The 21,681-nt window shown below is 35.2% G+C and overlaps 1 protein-coding gene across 3 annotated transcripts in view; it reads right to left on the bottom strand.

Moving 5' to 3' along the window:
* Positions 1-21,681, bottom strand: part of ARAP2 (ArfGAP with RhoGAP domain, ankyrin repeat and PH domain 2) — a 129,996-nt gene that overhangs the window by 32,074 nt on the left and 76,241 nt on the right. For all 3 annotated transcript variants that reach the window (XR_008823869.1, XM_056351398.1, XM_056351408.1), the window contains exons 20-25: positions 15,282-15,445; positions 13,039-13,251; positions 10,683-10,788; positions 8,680-8,827; positions 7,764-7,832; positions 406-480 (exon numbers count right to left, since the gene is read on the bottom strand). Coding sequence is in view for 2 of the 3 variants with exons in the window: in XM_056351398.1 (XP_056207373.1) it covers positions 406-480; positions 7,764-7,832; positions 8,680-8,827; positions 10,683-10,788; positions 13,039-13,251; positions 15,282-15,445 (775 nt within the window). In the remaining variant the exon portion in view is untranslated. The remainder of the gene's footprint in view (positions 1-405; positions 481-7,763; positions 7,833-8,679; positions 8,828-10,682; positions 10,789-13,038; positions 13,252-15,281; positions 15,446-21,681) is intronic.

The raw sequence follows: 21,681 nt of genomic DNA on the forward strand, positions 1-21,681 counted from the left end.
CAAGGATAGCTGATAGCCACCGGCAAAAAGAAAAATCATGAGGAAGGTCATTTAAATGGCTTTGAACCATTAAATAATGCCAGCAATCACTGTGTACTTGTTCATGTTCTTGCGTGTTGCACCCATAAAGCTGCAAGAATTTATACCACTGTATACTGCAGTAAAACCAAAGAAGGATATCTCCCCTATAAAACTCCATGATAACATTCTCCTTAAAAATGCATAATAATCAGTTTTTACAAAATTTAGGCAAGAGAGCAAAGTAAGAAAAAATATTTAAAAGAATAGTGATACATATAAATTTATACTTTCATTATATAATTATATAAAACATATGAAAATAAATTTGATATACTTCATGAGAAAATGCTTAGTAAAAACACTGTAGCACTTTTATACACTAACCCTGATTATAATACTACAGTCTGGCTCCTTTCTTTCCACATAAACTTCAATAAGCAAATCTCCAGCCTGGGAAACCTAAAACAAAGCAATGAAAACAAAATTAGACTCTTAAAAATATTCAAACATCCTTTTAAGTATGAGAAGTATAATCATTATCTAGTAGATGTGCTAGAACCTACTGAACTCAAATTTTTTTTTCCCCACTCATCTACAAAAATAGTCCAAATGTTGACTCTAATCGGAAAACCTGCACTACCTTTGCTTTTATTTGACTAGTGTAAGGAAACAAACACTATTCACAGACTCAGGAGGAAAATCCAAACCCTGACTAAATACAAGAGAACCATATCAAAAGAAATGAACACACTTTACAAATATACTTTCAACGACAGGAAAACTTGGGGAGATGTAATAAGTGGAAATTTTAAATTTATATTTAAGACTGCAAAATCTAAGACATAAATTTACCTTAGTATCTCAAACTGCCAGAACCATAATGTTGATTTAGATGGTAGCCAGGCTCACTTCAGAGCCAAAAAAGATGAATACAATTTAAAATCATGAAAAAGGACAGGACAGGAACCCCAAACTAAAATGAGCTAATCATAAATGGGAGGAAAAATTACAAGTAACAGAATATTTCAGTCATATAGCCAAATGTACATATCCATATAATCAAAATCCATTATTATACAGACTGTATTTGTGATCACTAATCACAACAAAAACTTGTCATTACATACTTTAAAAAACAATCAAAATAAATGCTTTTGATCTCAACCTTTGTTAAGTATAGCTCCTCAAATTTGTTGGAGAGATATCTAAACTTTGTGTACAGTGCTAACATGGAATAATTAGGTGATAAAGCGAATGTATGACATAATATGTTTCACACATTCAATACCAACAAATATAATTTCAGAATGTCTAACAATATGAAACTTACAAAAAAACTGGAATCCAATATTTTATGATCAGGGAGAAAAAGCTGATCCATGAGAAGGAATTTAGTATTTTCCATTACTAGATTTGCTCATCTATGGCAATAAAATTTTCTTTGTATGTGAGAAGTTGTTTTACAGTTAAAAATGTCTCACATTTTGTCTGCTCTAATTCCCTTGCAGCATAATCATAAGCATCTTCAAAAGACGGTAATTCATCCCAGTACGAAAACTACTTTCTAAAACTAAACACACGGTGATGATCAGAGCATAGGAAGAAAAAATAAGGCAGAAAACTAGACCTTTCAGGTGTACCCTTTTATTAATAAGCCAACATAAAGAATTAATAAACAATTTGTGTCTTAATTTTGAGAACAGTATTCATAGTGATGCTACTTGTTCATGCATTACTACAAACAGAGGAAGAGGTTAAGTAAAAAACCTGCATTATATACAGAATAAGATATAGAGAAAATGATAGAAACAGGCAAGCTTTGGGACACATTTTGACTAATTTAAAGAAGCTAAACCTACATTTCTATAGAAAAATAAATGTCAGCACTCAATTATAAAGAGCATTAACATTCTGAAAAATGGTGACTTAAAAGTTAGTTTAGCCTCTGAGAATAGAAAACTAATGGAAACATTTGTGAAGAAAAACATTACAAAGCTACTTTGAAGAAAGCTGCTTAATTATAGTGGCACAGACTCAAAAAAGCTCATTTAGTTTTAAAATTTGCTTTTCAGATGATATTACAGAAAAGGGTTGGAAATAAGAATGAAGCTGACATTTGATTTCCACTGGGCTCATGTAAACAACTGTACAGAAAGAAAATGTGATGTAAATTACAGCAGCAAACAGAAACAGCTGGTGTAAGTATGTGGTGGACAGAAAATGAAGAGCGGCTAATGAAGTGCCACCTGGAATGGAACTTAAGTAATGTTTCAGACATAAGAACTTCCAGGCCTTAAGCAGAAATATGGTTCAGTTATTCTGTGAACACTTTGCATCACCAGCCTGGTGATAATAGTACTATAGCAACCTATATACTCAAATGTATTAAACACCCACATCACTGATTTTCCCACAAAAAATGTGCACATGTTTTGATGCAATAATGTCACACTATCAGATGTTAAATGGAAAGGATTCTTACACACAATTCTTAATTGTAGCTGCTTGAGGCCAAAGCTGCCAGTTACCTATGCTGTTACATCACTCGGTCCGCACCATGTCATCACTTTTAATAGTCATGGAAGCACATCCAAAACTGTTCTCAAAGAGCTACCTCTCCTGCATGAGCCTGAAGTCCAGTCTCCATGCTACATGGTCTGCATATGCACGTCTCCCATGTGCATGGTCTAGCAAGGCGCTTACAGGCTGAATGATGGTAGCTACTGAGAGAGGGAGCAGCTGAAAAATAATCTGTTTCAGCATACCCTTTTCCTTCACTGAAATAATGAAAGATATGAAGTTAAAGCTACACCATTCCAACTAACCACTGTTTCTGTTTTGAAAATGTTTATCCCATTTCAGGTCTGTTCAGCAAATACAGCTCGTAACAATTGGCTGAGGTCTGGCTATTCTTTACATAGTGTTAATGAGTGCATCACATGCTAGACTGGACTTAACAGCAGTGGTTTAAATGTCATTTATATGGATAACCCTGGTAAAATATAAAGTGTAGGCATCTATACAATCCAGTCTTCGAAATTATGAGTAATATGCACTTCAGACTCATGACAGAAGTCATAAATGTAAAATATAACAAAGAGGAAGGTTGATCTTTTACAAAAGCACTTCATGTTAGTTCAGGTCTGGCTCTAATGTTTTCCCCCAGCAAAACCTTTTGGCAACATCATGCACAGTTAGGGAAATGTTGAATTCTTCCAGAGAGAAAATTACATATAAAATTTCAAAACATCCTTGCAACCACCTAGAAAAAACTTTTTTAATCAGTGGGCTTCAGGCAGTAAATACTTAGAAATAACAGCAAGTGTACCATCTTTGATCAGAATTACTCCCTGCTGCATTAAAGTGGTTCCAGGCATTAGACATCCATGCATTTTACATGTTATGTGCACATGGAGTTTAGGAAGAATTTATCTTCAAACTGAAACACTAGTTACATTAATCATGTCTGCTACAGAAAAATTGGCAACTGGCAAAAAATGTTCCACAGCTTAATTCAGAGGGGAAAAATGCTCATAGTCACAATCAAATTGCCACAAATGACAGTCAGGCTCTTGAGGAATCAGTTCCTCAATTGTTATATTCAAGGGGTAATAGGCTGACAACAGAGAGAATACAGTCCGTCCCTATTCCTTAAAAGCAGTTCAAACTTCAATTTATCAATCATTAAAAAGTAGAAGTTTTGATTCCATGTCCATTGCTTGTTTAGAAAGCTAAAACGAAAAAAGCTGTTATCTCTGGAGCAAGTGCTCCCAGACAAAGATCTCCTGAGTTATTATTTGCTATCTTGACTTCTCGTGGCTCCTTTTCCAGGAAGTGCTGTACAGACTGAATATACCAATGATTTGATAAGATCCAAAAATATTTTATAACTCAAATGCAGCATTTCATGATGTTTTCAGATACAGTATTGACAGAGATTAATTAATAAAATCCAGCAGCTCAGTTAACATTTTCCTTGTAACAGGTTGTGCGTACATGCACTGAGTATTAAGAATTAATGTTTTCCAAGTAGGAATCTGGAATCACTTCAGATACAATTTTAAAATGCCCCAATGACCAAGTTTGTTCTAAGACTTTTACACTGCTTATTTTCTTTACAGGGAGAAGAAAATCAACCACAGCTTTAAGTTGAGATCATTGTCCTCTTTGGTAAACAGGGAATCTGTATCATTCTGTATACTATTTTCCTTTTTATGCCATTCAAGTCTATATTAAAGAACAAAGCCATACACCAAAGTACACAATTTATAGTGCAAATCCATTTTGCCCACACAATACAAATAATATAGAGCAAAATATCTGAATAGGTCTTAATAGTAATATATTTCTAGGACAGAGTGGAAAAGGTGGTAATTTACTACAATATTTTTTCATTAATAATAATTCTTTCTGTCTCCTTTTCATATTGAAATTTTCTAGTACACAGTTATTCTGATACATTTTTCCTTTGTTTATATAACAGGTCATATGGAAATCCGAAATGCTTGGGCACATTAGTCTCTTTTTGCATTGCTGAAGATCTTAACAGATTTTTCTGTGTTTAATCTCACAACAGCAATCCTCAAAACAATCACCTACATACATGGGTACCCAACAAATTACCCTTTTCTATAAAAACATTCCTGGTTCCTAAAGTTTCTTTTTTACTTAGGACTGGTACCACCTCAGTAAAGCCGAGCACCTCAACCCATCTAATCATTAAACTCATTCAGGATACACTCTGAATGAGCCCACTGTTAAATCCAGTGATTTGAATTCTCATTTCCAAGACAGTGCCATCCAAGACAGATAGGCTTTAAATTATTCCACGTGATTGCAAAGTTGTGGAAGGAATGTGAAGGGGTAGAATCAGATACAAAGGAAATAATAGACTCCACTGCAGCTAATAAAGCTGTACCACACTAAAACCACAGATATTTCAGCCTGACTTCAGTGCTTGGGGAAGGTTATAGAACAGGTTGTTCAGAGCACCATCAAGCAGCATGTGCAGGACAACTGGGGCATCAGGCCCAGCCAGCATGGGTTTATGAAAGGCAGATCCTGCTTGACAAACGTGATGTCCACAACAAAATGACCTGCCCAGTGGATGAGGGAAAGGCTGTGGATGTTGTCTACCCTGGACTTTATTAAAGCCTTTGACACCATCTCCCACAGCATTCTCCTGGAGACACTGGCTGCTCATGGCTTGGACGGGTGTATTCTATACTGGGTTAAAAGCTGGCTGGCTGGCCAAGGCCAATTGTATGAGATTCAACAAGAAGTGTCAGGTCCTGCACTGGGGTCAAAACAGTCATACAGGCCTGGGGAAGAGTGGCTGAAAAGCTGCCTGGAGGAAAAGGACCTGGGGGTGCTGGCTGACAGCTGGCTGAATATCAGCCAGCAGTGTGTCCAGGTGGCCAAGAAGGTCAATAGCATCCTGGTTTGTACCTGAAATAGTGTGGCCAGCAGGACTACGGCAGTGATTGTCCCCCTGTACTCTGCACTGGTAGGCTGCACCTCAAATACTGTGTTCGGTTTTGAGCCCCTCACTGCAAGAGGGATGTAAAGGTGTTGCAGCATGTCCAGAGAAGGGCAACAAATCTGACGAAGGATCTAGAGAACAAGTCTTATGATGAGCCACTGAGGCAGATGGGGTTGTTTAGTCTGGAGGAGGCTCAGGGGGGACTTTATTGCTCTCTACAGCTCCCTGAAAGGAGGCTGTAGGCAGGTGGGGGTAGGCGTCTTCTCCCAGGTAGCAAGTGACAGGACAAGAGGAAATGGCCTCAAGTTACAAAAGGTACGGTTTAAATTCGATTTTAGGAAAAATGTTTTCACTGAAAAGGTGGTCAAGCAATAGAACAGGCTACCCAAGGAACAGCTATAACTCCACCTCCCAAAAACATGGAGAGTCCAAGGGAAACAAAAGAAAGTTTCTCTCTTTCTTCAACAGGCATCCTTCTAAGTTAGATACACCTGATAAGGGTGATCTCATAGTGGTATCTGGGGTGGAAAAATACAGAAAACCACCACTTTATTTGGGTCTTCTCTATATTTTTCTTCAGTTTTAGACAAACCCACTTGGCCAGCCGTTGCTACTATATTATTCAATACATCAACAGCCTTTCAGTTTCCTTTCTACTTTTTTCTCCCTATCTAATCAGAATGTCTCCACTATCTCTTTCTCTACTCATGAAACTCCACTCATATCTCCCTAATTTTTCCAGAAGGTATTACAAACATTTAATCATTACAGCTTCCCAGAGTTGCTTGGAAATTGTTAATAGTGTAACAGCTGTACCAAGTATTTTTTTGGTTCTAAACCCACAGAAAATATTTTAAAGTCTCTCCATTTTCAGGATCTTAGGCTTCATAATTTTATTCTCTAATCTCAATAAGGTCCTTTTCATGAACCCCAGAATTAATAAATTCCATTAAAGATACTTCAGCTTCTGCCTTGAAGAATGCTCTTAGAGATATCAAATTTGGGGTGTTTTTCTTGCCATTACCAAGGCAGATGTTTGCATTCTGCAAGACAGACAGTAGAAATCAACTTTAAAAAGTTTCCCAGTAACTTGGTCACTCCCCACTGGGCACCAAAAGGAGGAAATCTACATTCTACCTTCTATATGCACATTCACAGTAGGTCATTATGGTCAGAAAGCTACATGCCACTCTGGCCCAGACAATAAAGGAATATGAGATTCCTTTAAAATAAGACTCCAGATAGCAATTAACAGAGCATGCAATTTCAGCATGTATTTGCAAAAGCCTATCTTCTTAATGATGGCTTATAAGGTACCACAAAGCTGTTGCTAGAAGGGGAAAGGCATCCAACAGACAAAGCATTACAGATTTTTTTTACTACCTTTCTATTAGTTTCTAAAGCTCTGTAAACTTCAAAATCACTGGAAGCTTCTCCTCCACTGCTCTAGATTTCTGAAAAAGCTTTTAAGCTCCCTACATTTCATTTTAGTTCTTCTAATTAAACCACCTTTGTAGTATGAAATTTAGCAATTTTTGCTTTAATTAGGAACGTACACAGATTCCATTCAGACAGTAAAACATGCTATCACTTTGCTGTTTCATACCACTCTGAAGTTATTCAAAAGTTATTACAGGTAAAACTGTAACTCAAGATGATAAATGGCCTAAGATATTCAATTTTCTCATAGTGTAACACAAAGTTCAGTTTGACTGTTAGTATGTGTCTGAAGCTTTTCCAAATAATATTTGTGCTTTCCAGTTCTAGAGATGGTCACAGAACAGGATGTGGCCAAAGATTCAGATGCTTTAAACTCAAAGGGATGGTGAAACTCTAATGAAGAAGAGACCATGTATACCCAAAGCTCATGAAATAGAAGTATTAATATACACTTGAATGTATTTAATATGCATGTTTAAAATTTAAAAAAGATAGATCATCACTTTCACATTTGCAAATGTTGACCATTTCCTTCTAGTACAATTTATGAAGCATAGTAAAAGTATGTAACAACATGTAAGTTATCCCGTTACTCAGGCCAGAACATAATTCTACAGCATGCTTTACACAGAACTGTTTTGCTTTATTAGTTTATGCCTCCTCTTTTATTTAATTTCATTTTCCTCAGTTCTGCAGTTAACAACACTGATCACTATACAAACTTAGAAATTTACATTTAGAAATCTAGGTATAAACACCTATGAACAAAATAATAGTCTTGTTAAAATTGTTTGCATACTAGTTGATACTTGCCACTTACTTGAGTGTCTTTCCACCTAGTAATAAAGCTATTCTCTATATCCATTTGTTTGACCTGGTCTTCATTTATCTGTTTAAAATAGATAATTTTTGATCAATTAATAAGGGAGCAAGTATAAAAATTACAACATAAAATAGCAAAGACTAATTTGATGTAATAAACTAATATAAATACAAATATAAATATTGAGAAATGTTTACATCTAACAGTAGTAAATCATAAATAATAATGTAGCAGTAATACCTTGTTACAATTAACAATACTGTTAATCACATTATTATAGAAGCAGCTATGCAAAATGTCCTATCAGTCAGAAACAACACTTCATTGAAGGGACTCATTACTATAAACTTTACCAAATACATAATAGAAGAGAGACGACTCCATGAAAAATTGCCAAACAATGTTATAGTGGCACAGTAAACTCTAAACCAAAATGGCTAATACAAATTGTTGCTAGTAGTATCTTTTCTATCCAGTTGGAATTAATGTTCTTTCTAGGCCTAAGGAACCCTTCTAGTCTTTACCATAACCACAGGTCAGAGACTGAGAACACAGAATTCTTCCATGCTTCAGTTCTGATCAGGCCCACAAAATTTGAATAGAGTATTGTTTTTAATAGTCATATTCTTAAAATTTTCTTTAAATTGGTACGCTGGTGTCAGCAAGAAGAATGAGCACCATTTTGGAAAACAGTAGCTCACAGCAAGCCTATAAATAGTCTTTCCTACACAGGCTAAACTAGCTGGGAAATAAAACTTAAAGCAGACAAAGAACAGTGTCAACTGAATGTTCAAAAGCCCTGCAAATCCTCAGATAGCGTAACTAATAGCAAGATCATCTTTAACAAGACTTTGATGTTTTAGCATTTCTAACAGCTCAGCAATTAGGACACTTTTCTATAAAAGATACCTACATCAAAAAGTTGCACATAATTTTTAATTAGATCTTCAATTACATTGACTTCTTCGCTAGTTTGGCCTTTTGTTTGAAATAAGCATGAGGAAAACACCATGGCGAGATTGTGAGGGTTCATATGGTTGATTTCAGAACACTTTTGCACCCTGTTGAAGGAAAAAATAAACCTATTTAGAGTGTTTCATTGTTCCTTTAATTGTCTGAGGCTCCTTTTAAGAATACAGAGTGCATTTCAAAAGAATAACTACATTAAATGCAATGAAAAAAACCTAGTATTATTTATTCTTTTTTATACTTCTTTATATTCTTTACCTCACAACTCCTTACAAAAATGAAATCTTGTACTTTCTATCTGTATCTCAAGCGATACCAGAATTATAATAGAATAAAAATAGCACAGAATAGAATAATTCAGTTGGAAGGGACCTACAACAATCATCTAGTCTGCCTGCCTAATCACTTAAGGTCTGACCAAAAATTAAAGCATGTTATTAAGGACACTGTCCAAATGCCTCTTAAACATTGCCAGGCCTGGGGCACTGACCACCCATCTAGGAAGCCTGTTCCAGTGTTTGGCCACCCTCTCGGTGAAGAAATGTTTCCTAATATCAAATCTGAATCTCCCTGGATGCAGCTTTGAACCATTCCCATGCATCCTATCATTAGATACCAGGGAGAAGAGATCAGCACCTTGCTCTCCATTTCCCCTCCTTGGGAAGCTGTAGAGAGCAATGAGGTTGCCCCTCAGCCTCCTTTGCTCCAAACTAGACAAGCCCAAAGTCCTCAGCTGCTCCTCACAGGATGCTCCTTCCAGCCCTTTCACCCACTTTGTTGCCCTCCTCTGGATGCATTCAAGGACCTGAACATCCTTAAACTGTGGGGCCCAGAACTGCACATAGCACTCAAGATGATGCTGCACCAACATTAAATATTTGCTATATTATGTTATGTAAGTATATCCTACAAACTTATGATCTAACATCAAACACAATGTGGAAAGGAATGAGATCCTTCTTAGTTTCTATACCTATAGTAAAGTTTTCATATCAGTTCTGTTGTTTACATAATGTGTCCTCTTTTAGACACAGATCTTTTAAAGTATCACAGAATTTTCACTGTTATACACATAAATTCAAACTACTTTCAGAACAGATATAACATCATACTACTACATCTAATCTGGATATGTTTGGAGACATAATTAAACATGACACTTACTACAATATTTATCCCAATAATGGCACCAATCAATTTAATAAACATCTAAATAGTTTTTAAAAGAACATCTGCTATGTACACGGTTATGTATTGTGAGGTTCGAACACAATATCCTGCAAAGAAACGATTCTACACATGCTCTACCTACTACAATTTACCAGGAATATATAATTTGACTTCTTCAATAGATAATATAACATAGACCATTACTGTTTAACCATGACACTGCAGAATCATCCAAGCCACACATTTTCTCACATTTGCTGCTGCTTATTTGATCAAGGAATAAGACACGACCTTTGCTGCTTAAACAAGTTTATATTTTGGATATTCTCTACCACTATCTCAGTTGCAAAATGAAGCATTGATGAAAAACAGGGTAGCTAATTGTCAAAGTTATTATGTACAATACAGATTGTGAAGAAGGACATTTTCCCTGAAAAATCTTGTAATTTCAAGAATGATTTGAAACAATCCTCTGGAAGACTAGCAGACTGGGGTAAAACGAGTTTGTCTAAAGAAACTACATCAAAAACCACCCTACCCTGGCAGCCCTCTCTTGCTGTAAAGCTGCTCCATGCCATTGATATTTACAGATAGCTACTACTAAAAACACAACAAAAGAAAAACCACATTATAAATTAAAGGGAATCAAATATAATTAATCAGCACAACTAGGTAAGCTTTTGATGCTTACTAGTTAATGTAACAAGCTACATGGTAGAGTTATGCTGAGAACACATTACAAGAATTCCTCTGCTACAGTGCATCATTTGTATTGACCTGTAAAGATGTTCAATTAAAGCAGCCAAAGTTGCCCTACTGACTGGTGGAAGTGTCCGAATAAAAGTTCCATACTTCTTCACACGTTCCTTTTCATTTTGTGTATCTGCCAGAAAATAATCATAACTGAGCATTAATTAAAATGCACACAAAAAACCAATAGCAATTCTCATTAACTATATTGGCAGCTCTAGTCATTTACAACTGCAATTTGCCCAGTCAATCTCCTCTTCATAAAAGCAATACTAACGATATACTATTAACAAAGTCTATACCAGTTTAGTGAAACAGCATCAGCAATAAAGAGGGCTAGTTCTATATTCAAGCACTATTTGCTACAGTTTAAGACTAAATCTCAGGATAGCAATTCCATTTCCTCTCAGAGGATATTTAATCTGTAGTTTGTGCATGTATATGTGTGAATGCATCTGTGTGTGCACAAGTACAAATGTACTTCTAAGAAACGTTCCCAGAGATAAGAAAGGAAAAGATCTTTTCATCTCTTTAACTTTTATTGGAAAAAAGTGTTGCAAGGCCCTAAGTAGTTTAAAGATCCAAATGCGTAAGACTGGTAAGAGGAGAGGAAACAGGAAGGGGTGGTAAGTGCTACAAAGTTACATAGCACAGCAGTGGCAAAGCCCATGATAGCAATTCCAGTCTTGGGAATTACAGTATCTGAAACACAGCCACGGCTCTCAACCTTCAAGTTCACTCTGCCTCCCCATGCTGCATAGACACTACAGAGCACAATCCTGCTCAGGGCATGAGCAAAGTTAATGTAACTTTTCTTTCTTTACTTATTCAGCTTTTTCTTCTTAATCCCTTGCTTCTCTCAATTTTCTGAAAAGAAAAAGCAAAAGAACTCTCATCTATTCCAGCTGGTTGCTAGCACTCTCCACTAACTACTGCACTATGTTTTGATTACTTCAGTAATTGGAAGAAGAAAAATCAACACACAACAAGAAACCCAGTTTAAACATCTTATACTCTTATCTTCTTCAGTGTTTTAGTCTTCCCACAAGTACTTCTACTGTCACTTAACTATAACAAGACATGATTCTCTGCTGTAAAGCTGAAGCAGAATTTTAGCCCCATGTACAAATCAGCAAGTTAAATCTCTCTTAACACCTTAACAGCAAGAGTTAACTCTCTTTCACAAAAGAGCTAACAAATCTAAACTGCTACAGATACAACTTTTTCTGATTTCTGATAACATGAGAGGAATCTTGTGTTAAGTGAATAAATTCTTAATACTCTTTCTGCTGGTTTGTTGAAATTGAGGTTAAAGGTCAAAAATGTGTAATATTCATACCTGAGTTTCTCAGACTTCCAGTTGTTTATATTAAAACAATCTCCACAAATTTGAACTTAAGCAAAAGCAGAAAGGAATATGCTTTTAATAACTTATTTAAAGACTAAGCTTGCCACAAAGTAAATATGCATGATTTCAATGCATGAATACAGAAATTAATGTTCTATCTTAGCTTTTCCTATGCATCTTTAATTGCTATGCATCATCTGCAATTTATAGCACGGTTTATGAGGGAGTGTTTTTTGCAGACTGTAAATACTGCAAAATAGAAACAAATTGAAATATAGCTGTTTTGTAAGAACACTATAAAAAACACTAAAAAAAATGAATAACTAATTAACATATTAGTGATTTCATGGATCTGTTTTCAATCATACAGAGACATGCATCTTCATGTTTTAAAGACATCACAGGTTACAGTTTGGGATGAAATTATTTAAATTTTCTTTCAAAATAAATTAATATTTCTAAGGAAACAAAAAACAAGTAACAGCTGTTAACAAGTTTCAGTTGTTAATACACATAACTTTGTGTGGATGTACATAAAAGATATTTTAAGAATTTAAGCAGCAAGACTGCCATTTAATTATCATGTGGATGATAGCATCAACATTTTACCACTTTTGAGCTAAACTTCTACATATGGTCAAAAGACAGAGTACACTATCTTTTTCCTACTCTAACATATGTCTATTTCTTGAATCCTACCACCAATGCTTCCATAAAATATTAATCATCACTTATTACCTTGGCTGATCCAACTACGACACAGTGCAACATTGGTCTACTATTTACTCACATTGTTAAGGAAATATCACTAGTTGTTATTATTATTATGGTTCACTTAAAGGTGATAAAATAATCTCTGATTAACATAAGCTATTGCAGCCAAACTAAACATATTTATTTTCCTCACTACAATTGTTTTGCCAATTATCAAATAACATAGGTGAATATCGGGCAAGCAATTAACAATCCCTTCAAATCTGATACTGAAAATGTACATACAACCTTTCTTGTATCAAGTGTTTTTTAATACATTACCTAATGCAGAGATCCAGAATGGATAAAGTTCTTTTGTGAGAAGCGCATCATCTATTTGAGAAAGAAAACTTTTCAACACATCAGTTACATCTTCAAGCTGATGTTTTCCTGCTCTTAGTTTAACGCTCCTTGCATCTTTTTTGAAACTTTCCAGCAGTTCAGCCACTTTGGAAGAATCCCCATTCTTAAGGTAGATCTGCTTGCTACCTAAACCTGTTACAGCAATACAGGACGGAAAAAAAATAAATAAATGTCAAATTGAGAATTCAAAAATTCTAGATGTTATTATATGGAAAGCATATCTGGCTGTCAAACACACTGTATTTCCTACTAAAATCTCTCTGACCTTTTGCACACACTCACTTTGTTAGTAAAAACACTGCCAAGTCTGCTTACACCCAGCCATATCTCTTTGCAAAAATGCACATCATAGTCTTAAGCAAGCCTGGGATCACAATTTCAGGAATACTTTACAGGCAATTCAAGTGCCCAGATCTCTTCAGGACTTCCTAAAACAAAAGTTTCAAAAGATACAGTCAAGGAAAGAAGCTTTTTATGAACGGTATTTTATTACACATGAAACACTGCTGCTTTCATAAGCAAACCTCCTGCTATTTTATTACCCTACTGATCAACTCAACTTAGGACTCGGTAAAGTATTATATTTATACAATCTGAAACACTTCATTCTCAAAAGCCTCAGGATTAGTAGAAATTAGTCTTTTTTGTGGTTTTTCTCATGTTCAGGAAGACATCAGACAGCCAGTATTCATGCATTTAGCAATTAAAACCATTAAAGTGCAAAGCCAACTTAAAAGATTCACAGTCTAAACCACAGTCAAAACTACCTTCAATTACTGCACAAGTAGCCAAAAATTTTTTTTTTTTTTTTTTTTTAAAGGTGTGGAAGTTTGGCATGGATTTGCAGTCCAGTTGTTTCTCTTGGTAGAGCTGCTTCCTGCATTCCCCACATTTTTTGAAAGAGAATCACAATTTATATAAAACCCTGCTTTTCTTACGTACCTGTCAAATTAAGTACTCTCTCAAAAATGAAAACACATTTTATGTTCTTGCAATTCACCTTTCCTGTAACGCCCACAAGCACTATCATTTGATACTGCCTTTGTGTTTTTACTGTCAGGAACCGCTGTGGGGCCCAAGAGTGTCTGCCATCTATGGACCACAACTAGAGACAAACTTTATCATGATGACACAAAAATATGTATATTTTTTTCTTCAGCTTCCAAATGAGTATTTTAACTCATTTCTTCAGCTTTAAAATGAGTATTTTAACACCCAGTAGTGCTGATCCTGAAAAAACTACATTTTTCAATAAAGATCTAACTTATTTAAAAGACATTAGGAAATGGAATTTTAATTTAGGACATACACGTATGATTGCTCTGAGTGGCAGACATAACTACCCTGCTTTAACAACATTTCAGCACGTGAAATAGCAACATGAATTATTCTAAGAGTTCACACTAATGATTAGAAAGTAATTTAGGGAAAACTTCTTTCTTCTTGGCTTTAGGCAATAGTTGTAACCCAGACACAGCTATTTACCATAATGTATTGTTTGTCAAAAGTTATTTAAACTTCAAACACTGAAATATAAATTAGGTGGTCTCATACTGACAGAGGTTGCAGACACATTTATCCCAAAGACGGATTTGTACAGGGTTGATATGTATCTAGCATTTCACAAGTAAAAGTGATGAATTTGTAGTAGTTAAAAGGACAGATATCATCTGCATATGATCTAATGCTATAGAAAGTTATGTTGGCAAAATTTACTTAAACAAATGGTAACTGACTATATGCCCTTAGGCTATGACACTGAAAAAACAGCAGCCTTAAGACTGAACATGGCTCCACAGTTAGCATCAGTTTCCCTGAATATGGGCTGACCAGTCCAGGCCATAGCCTTTCCTCGTTCACATAGCTTATTTTCAGGACTGAGGTGTTCTGCTCCGAGGTACTGGACCCCAAGACTGTGCTACACCAGGAAAACAATTTTTTAAATAGGAAGGTGTCTATAAAGGGCATCTACCAAGTTGTATTTCCCCAAATTGCCAATACTCAGATGTGTGACAGGATACTTCACCATCACATCAAAGAACAAGGCTAACAAGGTTTTACTTTAGGAAATATGTAAACCCATTCAAGTAAGATCAGATGGTGTGGGGGCTTAGGTATTACACAAAAATTATCTTAGGTTTAATAAAATCCACTATACTTACCATACTGTGTAACAAATGCTATACAGCTGTTCACTATAATAGGAACATCATTTTTGCTGAGCTGCTGGTCTTGTAATGCATTACCATCTGTGCCTGCTGCTTTTTCAATTGCACTATACCAGACCATGAAATCCAGCTTTGTATGGCCATGGATGTAGAGCGTTCTGAAAAGTATAAAAATATTTTGAATGCAGGAAAGAAATAGAAAACTGATGTTATTGTACAACAGCAACATAGCAGATGTCTGGAAAAAGTTAGAAATACTTAGACTAAGATATCAAGGCACTTTCCACCACATACAAGCTGTGGTAGTGACCTATTGTTACAGTACTTTTTTTTTTTTTTTTTTCCAACTACACTTTAATAGCAGTATCACAATAAATGAAAGAAGATCCACAAACAGGCCTTTTAAAATGTCAATCAGCTGCTTTCATTACTCTTCTTCAGTCTTGCTCCTACACCATGCACTCATAAGTCCAAGTCACAGTTAAGTAGAAAACAGATTCAGAGACAACTTTTAACCACCCACGCACCCTCCCTTCTGTAGAGGAGCTGAGACATACTGAACTTCCCCCCTTCACATGTATTGAAATGATCACCCTCAGGAAATCACAAAGCTAAGAAACATATGAAAAAACTAAGATTTGAGGTAGAATAAGTTAATGCAACACTTTAATTACATGTTTATCTAAAAGCATGGTGCTGTTCTGATTTTATTATTTAAATATGTTACAATAATCCCCTGTTTAACCCCGATAGGTTAGCTTCTAAGAGAAAATTCCAAAATTGAAAGGTTTAATGGTTTATGTCCACCCACATGCATATATGTCATAAACAAATGTTTCAAGTGTTAAAATAGCAAGCAAACTTTTCTACATATACTCTTTGTCTTCCACTAAAGAAACATGAGGGATACGTTTTCTTTAATGACAGTTTATTTGCTTAGTAGGAAAAGTCAAAATGTTCTACTGGACTTCTATGAAAAGACTTTCATCAATTTAAAAGCAAACATTAACTTTGATTATTTTGTTTAGGAAAAAACCCAAAGCATTTTATATCATGATGGAATATTTAATTTCAGTATTTTTTGTTAGCATTTTTAAATTTTGCTTTTATAAACATCTCTGTTGTAGCATTCATATCTCAACAGAAATTGAGTATGCAGTCAATGTATGCACACAGACCCAGGATCTGAAGTATTCTCAGGATCCACCATACAGACTTAGCCATTCAGCAACAGAATAGGAAACACTAAAATATGTCATCTTTCCGAAGACCCTTTTTAAAAAGCCTCTACTTCATGACTTTGAAAGTCATATTAACTACCACACAAGCCTGGCTAATAGAAACAGTCAGCCTCTCTCTTTCATTAAGAGCCACCAATAATTTGCGTGAAGGTCTCAAGTTTTTACAGCAAAATGAGTGTGCCTAATTCAATGCATTCAAATATTTTCTGAAGACTTGTCAGAACAGATATCCTGCATGGCTGGTTCTCAACCAATGACTCCCAAACAGCACATCACCCTGAAATCCTCTGGTATCACTGTAGCTATATATGACAGGAAATGAAACAGTTTGAAATTAGTTGAAAAGAGTCTGACAGCACATGTTAACACTGTTCCGTTAGTACTATTATTCACAGACCAGCAGAGTTTAGGACTATGATTTATAAAAGATTTATGTTGCTTCCCAACACAAGACATGCACCCGTATATGCATATTATTGTGTTTTCATTTTCCTTGCAGAACAGCAAGATTCACATTATGGTATTATGCAAAAGGATAAATAGAAACCTCAACACATTATTTTTTGTTATCTAAAGAATTATGATATGAACAGGAAGCAACATACTGTAAAGTGGAAATATTATTACTTCTAAACAAGGAAAGGGCAACTCTGCTGTATATCAGTGAATCAGTACCAGAGGAGAATAGAGGATATATAGTAGTGAATTGAACTTCAAAGTTAATTTAAACTTATCTGTATTTTTTCACAGAGATATGAAAGTCTAAATCACGTGCCTGTCAATCACCTGACGTGACATATGAATTAAGTAAACTGTGAAAAAGGCCATTTTGTATTCTATGGATCTTCCCATCTTCTCCTCAATGTATCACAATAGAAAAAAAAAACGTATCAGAACTACCAAGAGATGATGTTCTCATTATTTTCTAAGATTTGAAAAGCTGTTGAGTTAAATTCAGAGGAAGAGGGTACTTAGTAATTAACAAAGAAAATGGGGTATCTGTTTAGGCAGCAGTCCTATAGCACCAACACAGTGATGAAAGAGAAGTTGCTGGTAAAAAATTCAAATGTGAAAAATCTTGCTGCAATTGCAGAATTTGGATTGTTCAGGGAAGACGACTAATTGTTCTCCAAAAAATTATTAACTTTGCCCAGTCAAGTCTCTAGAGCAGTCATCTAAAAAAAAAGATAAGTCAAAGAAGCACTTTCAGCATTTACTACAATATCATAGAATAAAAGAAGGAAGAAAAGGAAATGAAAGCAGTACCAGACACAGTTCAAAATTCAGCCAGTTTGCTGTGGAAGTGCCTTAGAAAGCTTATCTCAAACCACAGTATTTTTGTCAAAGAGAGAGCGCACACTTAGGATACATTTAAATCACAAAAACATACAACAATGTATGAATAAGAAGTGTAAGCTTTCCTTCTAATTTTAACACTTTCAGCCAAACTTAAGAACATTTTTTTGCTACTTGGAAACTGTTGATCTCTGTGAACCTGGAAGGTTGTATCAAAAGGAAAGGGGAAATAGTTACCAGCAGATAAGCAGAACTTTCCTCAAAGCACAGCAGAAATCTTCAACATAACTTCATCAAATAATAGAGACAGTTTTGCAGATCTAGCTTCTCCTTTTCACATCAATGTTATCATCTCTTCCACACAGTTTTCAGAGACAGTAGCAATAACAAATATACGTATTTCTCATTGAACTACTTGCTATTATCAAAATATGAACTTATAATAAATGCAAGGATTTAAGACTAAGCATATAAACACAGGCTGAAGTGTACTGATATCCCATGCACCATAAAACTGAGCAACTGAATGTCAAGAATACTTCTCAGCTTATAGAAGTTACATGCTTGAAACAATTTTTACTGCAATGTTTACAAAGTAGATTTACCTATCATGCCTACTAACAACTACTTTGCACAGACTGAACCAAAATGCATTCCTACAATATCAATTCTGTACCTTCCAGTTCAAAAAACCGATAAAAGAACACACACTTCACAACAAATAATTAGCAATAGTGACTATGTGGTGAATAATGGTGAGGTTTTGCTCTGTTAAAATGACATAGAGTCACACGCAAGAAATTAATAATTTAAGTACTCAAACAAGAAGGCCTGCCAATGTAGATTTCTGCCTTAGTGAATTGATGCAATTGAATTAGCATGAATGACTGCAGCAGTCCAAGAACACCTAGTCTCAACATCAAGGAAGCTACTATTAACTTTTCAGCTTTATTGTGGAATACCATCACATCCTTCTGCACCAGCAGTCAGACAAACTTATGTGAGCACACTTCATCCACAACAGTGCAAAGGCTTATCTTTAACCCATCTTGCAAAACCTACCAGCTTAACCACATCTGTATGCTTTGTTGCACAACACTGCACTGGGAAAGCAGCAATACTAAGTGATTCTGTGGTAAGGGTTGGGGGGAGGAATGGTGAGAAACAGACATTAGCACAACACAGTGCCCTCCAGCAATTTTCAAGTGATTCTGATAATCTACATGTCTGAAAACAGAGGTACTAAAAAGGTATGCATTGCTATGAAATCATATATGAATAATCAAACTGCAACTAAAGCATGGAAATTCCACTAATAATTACAGATATATAACAAAGGTTAGCAATATTTTTTCAAAGTATATTCAGGGTCTCACATCCAGCACATAATATTGGAAGCACAAGTCCTTCCCCTCATATGAGTCTTGCATTTAGATTATTTCTGGATTCTGAATTTTGTGCTCATAACTGCATTTTACAAGAAATCTTACTGCTGTTATCAAAGGGTTAAGAAGAAAGTATTGTAATTAATGAATCACCAGCACAAAGAAATTGTGCAACTATGTAGGGAAGGTTTATTATCTATAATAAGAAAGAGCTAACTACAAAAGAAGTGTAACAGGGGAAAAAAACACCATCTGGATTACATTATGGTCAAAAATATTCACAGACACTTAAGAGGGAGCTTAAATGATTACAGAAAAGAAGAAATATTTTATAATGAATGGTCTGCACAAATGTTCTTCCTTAAAGCATGGCATTAGAAATTTTGTGTTAAATTTTATATATAGAAGATATATTTTAAAATTACTGTATAAAGTTGTTTTCAGTCACCTTTCCTCTCTTCAGTGTACAGATCCCTCTGTTGAACTACACAGGAGTACCTCCTTCACCTATCTGCTATGTAATTTCTGTTTGGATGGCAACAAGAGTATCACCAGTCATTTCAAGAATTTTACAAATATATAGGAGAGATCAATGAGAGAAAAAACCCCAAACTTAATACAGAACAAACAAGAGGACATCTATGTGACAGAGGGAAGCGTCAGACATAGAAATCTAGACGGCTTCTAGCAAGAAGGCAAGAAGCATTTTAACTACAGAAGTGGAACATACAAGGAAGCAAATGACCATCTGATTATGGCATAAGAAAACAGTGTTGTAAGAAGTCAGGATTTCCAGATGGGTTGCAGATAGTTCTAACATGTTGGACATACATTCCAAAAGAGATCAGAGTGCAATAAAATTTCAGTAGGTGCTAAAAAAGGGAGTGTGTTCCTCTCTAATTTACTTTAGCAAAGGTACCCAAAGACAAACATGAAATATCTTTGAGACCTGAAAAAAAAATAATAATCTAGAGTTAGAAAAAGGCTAGGATTATTGTGAAAATGTAGCAAGTAGAGCGAGCTTCAAGAACAACAATCTTCAAAAGAGAAACAGTTTTGTTGCTTTGAAAATGTTTTAGCCTGGTTCAACCTCTCATGATGTGCTATTACTTTGCAATGTATAGTATGATTACCACTTATTTCAGAGCGGTTAGCCTTCTTTGTCAGATAGAGCATAAATTAATAGCAAGGTGCCAAGTAGAAAACTGGGTAGAGGAAGAGGTGGGAAAAAAAGAAGGGGGTGCGTGGGAGTGGATTGTGTTCACATCTAAGACGCTTCAGACAAATCTCACATGCCTTTTGGCAGTATTCTGTCTGAATTCTTGTATTTTATACAAGCTGGAAAGAATCTACATCTTCCAGCCCAAAATCAATTGTAAACTCTTCCTCTGAGTACTTATGGATCAGATGAATGTTATATTTATGTACCCCATGAATTTAACATACATATACATTGAATAAGCACTTTTTAGAAGTCCAGAATTCACAGATTTGTAACATTATAATTATTTGAGCAGTAAGACTTGAAGTTTTTGTCTGTTTGTAACATCTGCTTACAGCAGTCAACAGAAAAAGTGTCAAAGAGAAAGGTATATGATACATGTAATGTATGATTTTCCCTAATTAAACAACTCAATGACCGAGACTTGGAAAAAAGGCTTAAGTATTTATAAGTAACAGGAAGTTAGTTTGAAGTCAGTAACAAAACCAACAGAACAGTATGAGATTCATTAGGAAAATACTCAAGGTATTTTCATAGTTTCTTCTAACAAAATTTAGCAAGCTGTTATATGACACTGGCCACATTTACTTCTTTATGTAAAGAGGAATGTTTGGTTTGGGTTTTTGTTTTGCTTTGGGGTTTCTCCCCCCCAAAAAAAATCTTTTCATAATTCTGGAAAAATCTTACTTGTTTTGTTTCATTCTTACAATACTGTTTTTCTGGATTTTAATGTTTATTCAGCTTTTAAGTGACTAACAAATTAACGTGAAGTTTTCAATAGGTAAGTATATATAGGGTCTCTTCCAAGTGATTAATCTATGCCAATGTTGTCATTAGACACGCACTGCTATAAAATAACAGACAAAATGGGAAAATATAGAACCTATCATATATAATTTTGTTGATGCTGATGACATCAAATTCATTTATCTCAGGTCTGGAGGAGCAAAAGGAGGATTTCTAGTTTTGTTTCCATTTACGATCATTTAATCTAAAGATAAATGTGATTTTATACTTAACCATTTTCCACAGACACACATTAAATTTCTTAGCACTGCAAGATGCAATATCATGCAACTGTGCTGAACACCTGGATATTTGTGAGGTAACATCCTTAGCAAAGAGTCACTATGCCAAAGTTTAGGTACCCATATGGCTTTTAATGGTAAAGATAATGTAAACACTATGCATTTAAATTCTTTATGGCAGACTTCAGTGAAGAAAAACTAAAACATATTCATGGCCACCAT

The sequence above is a fragment of the Falco biarmicus genome, chromosome 1, assembly GCF_023638135.1.
Source record: "Falco biarmicus isolate bFalBia1 chromosome 1, bFalBia1.pri, whole genome shotgun sequence".
In the NCBI taxonomy this organism is placed as follows: Eukaryota; Metazoa; Chordata; class Aves; order Falconiformes; family Falconidae; genus Falco; species Falco biarmicus.